The following is an 11,621-nucleotide window of genomic DNA, read 5'->3' as shown; positions in this document are numbered from 1 at the left end:
TTTATGGATCCATCATTCAGTTGTAGGAACAATCCTAAATATTTTTGTAAATATATTACTCAGCAGATTTACAATGTTTCTTTCAAGTAACACAGCTAATTTAAACATTTTACCAGCTTCTCTGTTACTTGGCTGCGGGAGCATGTCAACAAATAATAAACATCTATTAGGAAGATGAATTAGATCTTAATTTTGCCTGTGGGAGTTTTAAGTCCAGGAGGGAAAGACACCATGGATTAGAGTGCTTTTAAAGAGACAGATGGAGCTTGGGCAACCTGTATCAGCAAAAAAAAAAAAAAAAAAAGAAATTAGCCGGGCATGGTGGCATGTGCCTATAGTCCTAGCTACTTGGGAGGCTGAGGTGGAAGGATCACTTGAGCCTAGGAGGTTGAGGCTGCAGTGAGCTGAGACTGCACCACTACACTCTAGCCTGGGTGACAGAGCCAGACCCTGTCTCAAAAAAAAAAAAAAGAGACAGATGGGCTTCGGGTCTAATAAACAGGAAAGTAAAATGTTAATTTTGTTACAATTAAGATAATTGTCTTTGGTAAACATTTACCATCATGCAGTTGTGCAGTATTACCTAACTCCATGAAGGCAAATCAACCCATTCAGTTATCCAAATGCATTTTGCAGCTCATTGACTTTGGCTGGCACATTTGTAAAGCCTTGCAGCTTAGAATCAACTGTTCTGGGTAAGCTTTTCATCCAGATGCCAGTTGTGTGGTTGGAGACAGAATAGATTCCACGGAGACAGGCTGGAAGAGGGGTTGTATGCTAGAGGTAGTGGGCGGTCCACAGCTCAAAGAACATGCTGGCTGGGCACAGTGGCTCACGCCTGTAGTCCCAGCACTTTGGGAGGCAAAGGCAGGCGGATCACCTGAGGTCAGGAGTTTGAGACCAGCGTGGCCAACATGGAGAAACCCCGTCTTTATTAAAAATACAAAATTAGCCGGCCGTGGTGGCGCATGCCTGTAATTCCAGCTACTTGGGAGGCTGAGGCAGGAGAATTGCTTGAACCCTGGAGGTGGAGGCTGCGGTGAGCGGAGATCATGCCATTGCACTCCAGCCTGGGCAACAAGAGTAAAACTCCATCTCAAAATAAAAAAAGAAACAAATAAAAAAAACCCAGCTAAGCTAACATATGTAAGAGGAAAACTATAGTACCAGTGTTCAGTATTGGAGAGTGCACATATAAATGTCACATCTGAGGACTATTCAACAGAGTTAAAACAGTGTAGAGGACCAAAGGTAGAGACCATGGGAACAAGGTTGGACAGAGTGGTCTTGGGCAAGCCTTGGACACTGTTTTCCTTTTGTGGGACAGCTGGTAGGTACAAGATGGAGCTGGCATAAAAGGCCAGGAAGGGCTTCCAGAACAGTTCCTGATTTTTTTTTTTAAATCTTTTCAGGTTCAGGTGCTGATAATAGTGAATCTGAAAAATTTTAGACTCAAACTAATTTGCTAAGCTGTATCATATGGAAATTCAGGGTCTCAGGAAAACACTTGAACAAGTGTTGGCCTGATCCGAAGTTCCTTTCTGCAGAGTATCTTTGCTTATCTTGCCCAGTACCCGATGCCACGTGGAAATGGAGTGGCTCTTAATTAAGGTAAGAACATGTGTTAGGCCTCTTTACTTTCATGTTAAAATAACAATTCTGATTTCTAAAGCATATGAATCTGTTACTATAGAGAATTAGCAATCCACAACCCTGTGCAATTAACTTTTATCCAACTTCTATAAAAATCCTGGCTAAGACATAGTGATATTTAAAGAAAAGAGTCTACAGATATGCTATCCATTCTAGATATTTGGAGTTCTTTCCCCAGATCTAATTAGAGCACCAGAAGCCTACCAGGTACAGCTTAAATATATCAAGAAATGTGTTAAGAACTATATGAACAACTATAAGCTTTATGGAGGGACATAAAAGAAAATTAGGGTAACTAGAAAGACAAATTGTATTCCTGAATGGGAAGACTTAATGTCAGTACTCTCTAACTTAATTTATAAATTAAATGACAAAAGAGAGTAACACCAGGAGACTTGCTTGACCAGCTATAAAGACATAGCTACAATAATTTTCTTAAAAATGTATGGGCATAGGCATGGGCAAATAAATCAGTGGGATAGAATAAAAGAGTCCAGAAACACATTTGAAAGAGAGAAATTGTGTATGAATGAGTATTTAATATGTAATAAAGGTGACATTTTAAGTTAGTGGAGAAAGAGCTCAACAAATGGTTGGAAAAAATAACATTAAGGCCTCTGTCTTACCTCGCATGAAGAAATTTTTCTGTAATGATGTTGACACCATATAAAGAAATCTAAATGTATTACAGAGCTAATTAATGAAAAATTTATATATATATATATATATATATATTTAAAACCCCACTTAATGAACTGAGTATAACAGAAAGCCCCAGAACTCTTAAGAGCAAAAGACTTGGTCATGTAAATATACAAAACTTGAGTAAAAGGAAACATAAACTAAGTTAAAAAAATGAGAGATCAAATTTATAAAATTAGAGTCAGTATTCCTAATATATAAGGATGATGGCCAGATTTTTAGCAGTGACCTTGACCTGACCTCCTTTAGCCTCCACAAGGACTTGGGCCTTAGAGCAATCTCTCCTGCTGTACTGCATCATTCCTATTAGTACACACATCTCGAGCCAGATGCCACCCTATTTTTTCATTCTTCATGAAAAATTTCTTCAAAGAGTGTTCTCTGTATGTTTTTTTATTTTTTTCTTATTTTCTCACCACCTATTTGCTTTAACTCACTTCAGTCTGGCTACTGCCCCAGTTACTCCACTGAAATCGTTTTTGCTAAGGTCAACAGTGATCTCTGTACCACCATATTCAATGGGCACTTTTAAACTCTCGTATTATGTGAACTTTCAGAAGCATTTGACCCAGTTGGCTACTCCCTTCTTGAAACTCTTGACTTTCATGAAACACACTCTCTTCCTCCATTCTTCTTACATTTTAAATACCGAAGTTCTCCCAAGCTAGGTACTAGGTAGTAACCTTTTTTTTTTTTTTAATTCACACTCTTTCCCTAAGTGATTACATGGTTGAGTGTTCTTAGTAAAAAACAACAAAAACTGCTCCTACCTGATATAAGCAAAAAAGGGGTTTATTATAAGAATAGTAGGTAGTTGAGCTATAGACAGACACAGAGGTTTTGGAGTGAAAAATCACATCTAGAATCACTACCCAGAACTAATCAGATGACACCCCTGCTGACACTGATGCAAGGGCTGGATGCAGTAGCCTACACCACTGATATCACTGGCTTGGAAACTATCACGCTAGCCTCACTGCCTTCATTACCCCAGAAATTCAGGCCCCTGTCGCTACTTCCAGAGAAGGGTTCTCATCATTCCAGATGTTCTGCATCACTAGTGTCTAATTCAAAATATGGAGCAGTTGCATCTGATTGGCACAGCTTAAGTCATGTGCCCACGTCTGAGCTTCAAGGAAGGCCAGGAAAGAGTATAGTAAACTTTTGTTTCCATAGAAGGAAGTAGGCTCTACCTCCTACCAGGTGGAGAAGTCCGCAAACATATAAGGGGACCCAGATGCTGAATATTTAATAGTTTAAAATTTAAACTTTAGATGAATTATAAAAGTCTAAAATTATTCATTCTCATGACTTAAAATACTATTTATATGCGGTCAGCCCTCAAATTTATAAGTTAAGCCAAGACTTCTCGTTGGAGTTATTCAACTGCCTGTATGACATCTCAGAAGCACACAAACATTTCAAATATAATACACCCCAACCAAACTTTTGATATACACTCCCCTACTCCCCATGTATGCTCCCATCCATCCAATCTCATAAGAAATCTAGGAGTAAAGGCCAGGTGCAGTGGCTCACACCTGTAATCTCAGGACTCTGGGAGGCTGAGGCAGGCAGATCACCTGAGGTCAGGAGTTCAAGAACAGCCTGGCCAACATAGTGAAACCTGTCTGCACTCAAAATACAAAAATTAGCCAGGCGTGGTGGTGCAAGCCTGTAGTTCCAGCTACTTGGGAGGCTGAGACAGGAAGATCACTTGAACCCACTAGGCAGCAGTTGCAGTGAGCTGAGATCATACCTCTGTATTCCAGCCTAGGTGACAGAATGAGACTCTGTCTCAAAAAAATAAGACTATCTATCTATCTATCTATCTATCTATCTATGCGCCATTTTGACTCCTCTCTCATCCCCATATGCAAACATTCAGAAAGTTCTGGGGAAACCACTGCAAAACATACCTTGAGTCCATATGTTTCAGGGGTTACTTGGTCAAATTTCCAATTTGGAACTTGAAGCCCTTAACACCCTTTGCCTGATGATATCCTCTCTCTGGAGAAACATGGTATTACTGCACCAAAGCACATTATATCAGGATTTTTAACCTTTCTCAAAAAATAATTTTCATAGGTGGTAACAAGTGTGAAATGCTCATGAGTAATCTCTTCAAAGTTGTGTTTTCTTGGTATTTAATATTGCTTTTAAATAACAAAAGGACCTGCCCATTAAACCTGCTAAAGTGCCAATCATGTTTGTCCCAAGAACACCTTGAAAAATAAAATCACTCACCCTACCCCCACTCTGAGATAATCAATTGTAGGCAAAACCCTGTGTCCATGCCTGCTCTTCCTAAAAATAAAAAAAGGATGGGGCCTGGAACTACTGAGATATATTAAAAGAAAATAACTCATAAATAAAGAGGGAGCTGGGCATGGTGTTGAGCACCTGTAGTTCCAGCTACTCCAGAACCTGAGGCAACAGGATCACTTGAGCCCAGTTCAAGGCTGTAGTGACCTATGAGCATGCCACTGCACTCCAGCCTGGGCGAGGGTAAGACCCTGTCTTGAAAGAAGAGAAACGGAGTGGAGAGGGGAGGAGGGGGGGCCATGGGGGCTGGAGGGACTCATTTCTGAAGGCCTCAACTCTCACCAAATTATGAATCAAGGTTTGTGACAAGGTAAGAGTAGTGAAATTCTGAGCTTGAGAAGAGTGGAAACATTCCCCTTAAGAATGAGGGGAGCTCAACCAGAGATGAATTAAATCTGACACCAGCAGAAAGATACATAAGTTGAAAATTATAAATATCAAATTGGGCTAATCTTCAATGATTATATGATCTTTCCCCCCAGCATCACCTGCCAAAAAGAGTAGAAAATCAATTGTTTAGACTAAAATTAAAAAGTGGCTATGGTAGAAGGTCAAAGGAGAGAAGCAAATGAGAATGCTGGTAAGAAAGTAAAGCATAAAGTAAATTTCAGGCTGGGATAGAAGGGAAATGATGCAAGGAGAGATTAGGGGAGGGTTAAGAGCTTAGAAAAGTGCAACAGCCTTGATTTTTAGTGGGAGAGTAGAAAGATAAGAAAATATAACTAAAAGGGAGAATTTTAGAGTTTGAGATATGAGGAGAGGTGGCAAGAAATCTGGGTTATATCTCCGAGAGGTAAGAAAAACAGAGAACTAAGTCTGAGGTCAGAGTGTCCAATATTATATATAGCCCCAAGAGAGTAAAAGCAGCAGCAGCTGAAATATAAATACATGCCAGGTATTAAAATCAATGAACAGACAGGGCATGGTGGCTCACACCTGTAATCCCACCACTTTGGGAGGCTGAGGCCGGCGGATCACTTGAGGCCAGGAGTTCGAGACCAGCCTGGCCAACACAGTGAAACCCTGTCTCTACTAAAAATAGAAAAAATTAGCTGGGCATGGTGACAAAAGCCTGTAGTCCCACTACTCGGGAGGCTGAGGCATGAGGATCACTTGAACTCAGGAGGTAAAGGTTGCAGTGGGCCAAGATCGCACCACTGCACTCCAGCCTGGGTGAGAGTGAGTCTCTGTCTCAAAATAAATAAATGACATAAATAAAATAAAATCAATGAAGGAAGAAAGAGAAGAAAGAGGATCCTAGAGGTCAGAAGAAATACACAGATAGGGATAGGTGATAAATAATTTCAGATGGGGAGAAGTTACTGAGACTAGGTTGTTGTGTTTTGTTTTTTTTTTTTTTTGAAGTTACTAAAAGAGACTAGGGTTTTTTTGACATACAATGTGCAAGTATGAGACATTTTATTTTCTAATTGAAACTGTATTAAGACATTTACTTGGAATCACATTATTCCCTTAATTTTTTCACAGAGAATATTCCATTTACTGTTTAGTTTGTGGTCTTGTGGACATGTTCTAAGTAATATATTTGTTAGCATGGTAGTTTCAGTTGGGCAAAACTTACTGCCAATAAGACTTGAATTTAATTTGTCACGTATTTCCAATGGCAACCAATGATCAGGTGCTTCAATATTACAAATTTCAATTCTTCCATTCTTTATGTCTATGAATACTTTAATTTCCAAGTGTGACTGTTCATATAACACATGAAAGGAAGTATTTATACTAAACTTTGGAGTTTTGCCATATATCCACTCCCAAGTTTGCAGTTCTTTGGCTTTGCTATTTATTCCAGGAAACAGTGTCTCATCCTTTGGGTTTATTAGGTGAATGTGATTATCAATTTGATGATAAGCAGCATACTCTGTAGCGACAGCATTCATTAGTACTTCACAGGTCAGAGTGGGATCCTTTTCCAAAAGATTTTTCACTAAGGAAGGTATGCTAGCAGTGGCATTGCTCCTGATCCCTTGGTAAGGGCTCTTTAGCAAAGAAGACAAGAACGTCCCATCAGTACTACATAATAAAGTGCAATGGTGATAGGCAGTAGTCCGGCCGATCTTAGAAGCTGTTCCTGAGATTTTAAACTGTCCATCAAGTAAAAGGTCAAATCTTTTGGTAGCCTGCACATCCAGCTGGGGTTGGACAGCATTCAGAGCTCTCACAATTAATTTCAGATTTTCCATTCTATCATACTTTTTTTTGGTTGTAAAGAAAGTCAAATTGATATTACCCATATCATGGTAGACTGTTCCTCCTCCACTTCTTCTCCGAGCCAGTTTTATACCTTCTTCTCTCATTAGATTCAGGTTACATTCCTGCCAAGGATTTTGATGCCTACCAATTACAACAGAGGGAGAATTCCGCCAAAAGAATAGAACTGGTTTGCCTTCTAGATTCATATGGTCATGGATCCAGTCTTCCACAGCCAGATTTTGATAGACATCATTGGAAACTGACTGTAAAATGAGCCCATTTTTTACTGTTTTTTTAAAGCCAGCTGCTGGGATCTGGCAGTTACAAAGTAACTGGAAGCAATTCTTCATTGAAAATGGGATCAGCATGCTTTTAAAAATGGAAGACAAACAAATTAATTCATCGAGAAAAGGAACATTAAATTCTATTTTCTAACTATCAATTATCGGTTATTTAATCCAAACTTATCTCTTAAGTATCCAGTGCAGTTGCTTTTGGCTTTTAGCTTTACAATTAGTCTTTAGCAATGCTATAACCAAGTATTCAAAAGAAATAAATGAAGACAAATTTCAAATAATTTCAGTTGAAATAATTTCACAGTTTTCAAACAATAAGTCTGCTGCAAATACATTATGTAATATATCTTTTTTTTTTCTCTTACAGACAGGATTTCACCATGTTGCCCAGGCTGGTCTCAAACTCCTGGGCTCAAGCAATCCTCCCGCCTTGGCCTCCCAAAGTGCTGGGATTACAGGCATGAGCCACTGCACTCAGCCACATTACCTATATCTTAAAGCCAAATTATGTAGAATTCACAAGTAACAAATGTTCATCAAGAAAAATGAGAAAATACAGACAAGCAAGAAGAAAAAAATAAAAGCATTGATAGTCCTAATCACAATTAACATTTTGGTGTAAACCCATTTTATTTCTAAGCATGTATATGCACACACATTTCCCTCCCCATTTATAGGAAGAGGAAGTATGGGGTTAAGATAATTGGTTCATTTTGACTGTGTTGAACTAGTGGCCAATGGCACAGAACTCAATGGATGGTAACTGAGGCCACAGGAAGGTGGTTCAGTGAGAAGATTTAAGGGCCTGCGACATAAGACTGAAGAGCAGCAACATTTAACGGACATACAGAAGAAGGAGGGAGAGCTCCCAAAGGAAGCTGAGGATAGAAGAAAAGGCAGAAAAATTTTAAATATGCTATTATGGAAGCTTCAAGGAGACAAGATGGTCAACAGTGCCAAATGCCAAAGATTGAGCAAATAAGATGAGGGTTGAAAAGGATCTATTAAACAGTATCAAGAAGGTTATCAGTGATCTTGGTAAGAACCAGATGTACTGAGTAAATAGGAGGCCCAAGGTGGATACAATGAGGGTATTCTAGTTGTGAAGTGGAAAAGCTAGGGCAGTAGGTAGAAAGGAATGTGGAGTTAGGAGAGGACTTAAGATGCAATAGATCTGAGCATGTTTAGATGCTGGTAGGGGAGTCAAGAGAGGGCAACACTGGAGAAGGGAGGTCCTTGAGAAAGTGATGGTACTGGGATCCAGAGTTCAGGTAGGGGGCAGCCTTAAAGGAGAAAGTAACAAATAGGAGTGGTGGTCACTAATAAGCTGGATGGTGTCTGTGGATATGGAGATTGTCCAAGATCTTGTGAAATATCTTTTCCTAAGATTAAGGCTCTTACTCTTGTCTGCATGTGCAGAGTGTGGCAGGATGGCAAAGTAGTTAAGGACTTAAATTTTTAATCCTGGCTCTGCCACTTACTAATGACTTTAGGGAAGTGGTTTAACCTCTAGCTGCTTCAGTGGCCTCAGACGTCATAAAATGGTTGAGAGAATTAAATGTGTTAATATGCATAAGCCATTCATGTTTGGCAAATATGAAATGTTAACTGTTATGACAGGGTTCTCCCTTTCCCATCTCTATTCTGTGCTTACTGTTCCTATCATATACCATGTATTCCCTCAAGTGAACAAAGATTCCTAATCAAGACACATCAAAGTGGCATTTACCTTGATAAATTAACTATAGTCCAAGATATTGACTTTGGTCAAAAATGTGATCTTGTTAGGGTTCCAGAATTGATCCAATTCATGTACTGAGCCAATGCATGTATTTTAATAGTGCTCAAAATATCTCTCTTCATCCAGGTATTGTATATACAGTGTGAATAAAACACAACAAAGGTATTAATTCAACAAAATTCTCATCAATTACATGACAGACATTGTTCTTAGCACTTGGGATTCATCAGTGAGTCAAATGAATAAAGGTGATAAGGAGGGCTATTAAAAAAAGTAGATGGCCGGGTGAGGTGGTTCACACCTGTAATCCCAGCACTTTGGGAGGCCAAGGTGGACAGATCACCTGAGGTCAGGCGTTTGAGACCAGCCTGGCCAACATGGTGAAACCCCGTCTCTACCAAAAATACAAAAACTACCTGGGCGTGGTGGCGGGCGCCTGTAATCTCAGCTACTCGGGAGGCTGAGGCAGGAGAATCGCTTGAACCCGGGAGGTGGAGGTTTCAGTGGGCCGACATGGGCTGGGCAACAGAGCGAGATTCAGTCTATTAAAAAAAAATGTAGAGCTGATAAAGGGAGGATTGTAACTGTGTATGTGAGAAAACTTACATTGCAATTTTAAACAGGGTTGTTAGGCTAAGCCTCATTAAAAAGGCATCATGTGAGAAAAGATGCAAGAAGCTGTTCTAAGCACCTGAACACATAAACCAATAAACAGACCTCAGTGAGGATGTGACATTTCAATTGAACCCCGAAAGATAAGAAAAAATCACAGAGTGAGAAAAAGTGAAAACAAAGGGATGTCCAAAAATCCCTGACTGCCAGCTTATTGATTTACAAAGAGAACTATAGACCATCTATCAGATATTCAGATGAGCCTGTGCAATTATTCACTGTAGGACTAGTGACAAGCCAACTCTTAAGTTTGCTTGGTGAATACATAATCAGAAAAGGACTGAGTTACATGATATGAACGTCTGACGGAATGGGCTCTGGGGAAGACACTTCCTTAACTCAGGAGAGCCCCTGCTCTTAAGCCGGGATACCCTCTCTCCCCTAGAGAAGGCGTGGATTCATCTAGCACAGGTGTGCCCCTCTTTTTTTATTCTATGCTCCAGTAGCGGATCAGACCCCGACTGAGTAATGCACGGTATTTCAGGATATTTCATAGTCGTTGGGATAGTGTCAAGCCTTTGAAGGTCTGGTTAAATTTTGTTCCTTCAAAATCACTTTGAATCTTTCTACTCTCACCCTTTAATGACTAATTTTATGAAGTTTTTCCTCGGAAGACTTCCTTACCTTCCATGTTCTTGGGACACTTCGCTACCTCTGCACTGCCAAACACGGCTCCCCATCACTGAACTGAAAGCGAAAACAGCACAATCCCATCTATCTTTCTAGGCAGGCGCAGCTTCTTCATAAGACCTTGCCAAGACCCTATTATTTTGTCTCCTCTCTAATGATATACAACTTACTCAGAATCTCATTACGGTCGTGTGCATGTTTTACTTCGCCCTTTTGGCTCCCAGGGGGCGTGCACACAGCTAGCGTCCAACATGTTTTACGATATTTACCCTCCCTCCTGTGTTCGGGATCAACCGTTCCTAACAGTGAAATTAGGTCGTCCCAAGTGCTGAGGAGAAAGTGTGCACACAGGAGGCTTCAACACCGGCGGAGGCGACCCGCAGGTCCTGACCCACCGCCAGAGACCCCGCGCGCGCCCAAGGCCCCACGGCCGCCCACGCGCTACGGTCCGCAACATCCCGGTTTGAAGCGCTTCCGTTTCACCCACCTGCGGCTTCCGGTCGTACCCACGGCCTCGTGAGGGCTCGAGCTGGAAAAGTGCGTCGTACGACCCCGAGCAACCGGCAGGCCTTGCGCGCGATGCTGCCCCGCCCCCTGAGGGCCGGCCCCCTGAAGCGCCAGAGAAGGAGGGGCGCGCAGGGATCGCGCCTAGTCTCTCCGCCTGCGAGGCCGTGGGGTCCCGGCAGCCCGCAGGAGTGCTAAGTAAGGGTCCTTCAGGGCGGGAACCAGATTCGAGGCAGGGACGCAGGCTACGTTCGAATAAAAGTACCGAAGGTCATAAGGCCCCAGTTCAGATGGGACTTCCCCGCGTGACAGCACAGAGATAACGGCCAGCCCTGGGCGAAGGTAGGAGAGCGGGCGTGCCAGGTTGGAGGGGTCATTTCGTGGAGCGAGTTTAGGGGGAGCCCCCAGAAGCCCAGAGCAGTCAGGTCACACGACGGGCAGGAAGGAGTACCAGCAAATACTTTTTACTGAGCATACAGGTATTACGCTGGGTCTTTACATATCTCCTCCAAATAAGTGAGTCCAAATGGCAGGTAACTCGAAAGGTGAGAAATTCAAGTCAGCTTTGAAAGACACATTGCATTTAAAGGAAAAACGGTATTCGCAGATGATAATACAGGATGGAGCGGATCAGAAAACACACTGAGGCTAGTGATCATTCCCATTTGCCAACTCACTGCAGTTGACAAGAAAATTCTGTGACTCCATGAGATGGGAAATTACACCAGCAGTCAAGGTAGCAAGGTAATAGTTTCGGCTAAGTTTTGCTGCATAACAAACTGCCTCAAATAGTGGTTTATATCTCTAACGTGGGCAAGGTGGGTGATTCCTCTGCTAGTTTCTCCTGGGCATATTCATGTGGCTTCATTCAGCACGGGTTGGCT

At 41.5% G+C, this 11,621-nt stretch overlaps 2 protein-coding genes across 11 annotated transcripts in view; one reads left to right on the top strand and one right to left on the bottom strand.

Annotated features, from left to right (window-relative positions):
* Positions 1-6,021: 6,021 nt before the first annotated feature.
* On the bottom strand, positions 6,022-10,824 carry LIPT1 (lipoyltransferase 1). 7 transcript variants are annotated; one of them, XM_063695614.1, is made up of 4 exons: positions 10,721-10,760; positions 10,228-10,290; positions 9,348-9,473; positions 6,022-7,263 (listed from the first exon to the last, which is right to left on the bottom strand). In XM_063695614.1, exon 4 carries the CDS (start codon positions 7,260-7,262, stop codon positions 6,141-6,143), a length of 1,122 nt encoding a protein of 373 aa, XP_063551684.1. In that variant the 5' UTR covers position 7,263; positions 9,348-9,473; positions 10,228-10,290; positions 10,721-10,760; the 3' UTR covers positions 6,022-6,140. The 7 variants fall into 7 exon arrangements, with proteins under 7 accessions (XP_063551684.1, XP_063551683.1, XP_055234462.1 ...); XM_063695613.1 differs by lacking the exon at positions 10,721-10,760 and adding an exon at positions 10,404-10,710; XM_055378487.2 differs by lacking the exon at positions 9,348-9,473 and having other exon boundaries at positions 10,721-10,806.
* Positions 10,805-11,621, top strand: part of TSGA10 (testis specific 10) — a 164,006-nt gene continuing 163,189 nt past the window's right edge. For all 4 annotated transcript variants that reach the window (XM_063695607.1, XM_063695603.1, XM_063695604.1 and 1 more), the window contains exon 1: positions 10,805-11,079. The gene's annotated coding sequence lies outside the window, so the exon portion shown is untranslated. The remainder of the gene's footprint in view (positions 11,080-11,621) is intronic.

This window comes from Gorilla gorilla, chromosome 12 (genome assembly GCF_029281585.2).
Source record: "Gorilla gorilla gorilla isolate KB3781 chromosome 12, NHGRI_mGorGor1-v2.1_pri, whole genome shotgun sequence".
In the NCBI taxonomy this organism is placed as follows: domain Eukaryota; kingdom Metazoa; phylum Chordata; class Mammalia; order Primates; family Hominidae; genus Gorilla; species Gorilla gorilla.
This window is presented reverse-complemented; position numbering and strand designations above follow the sequence as displayed.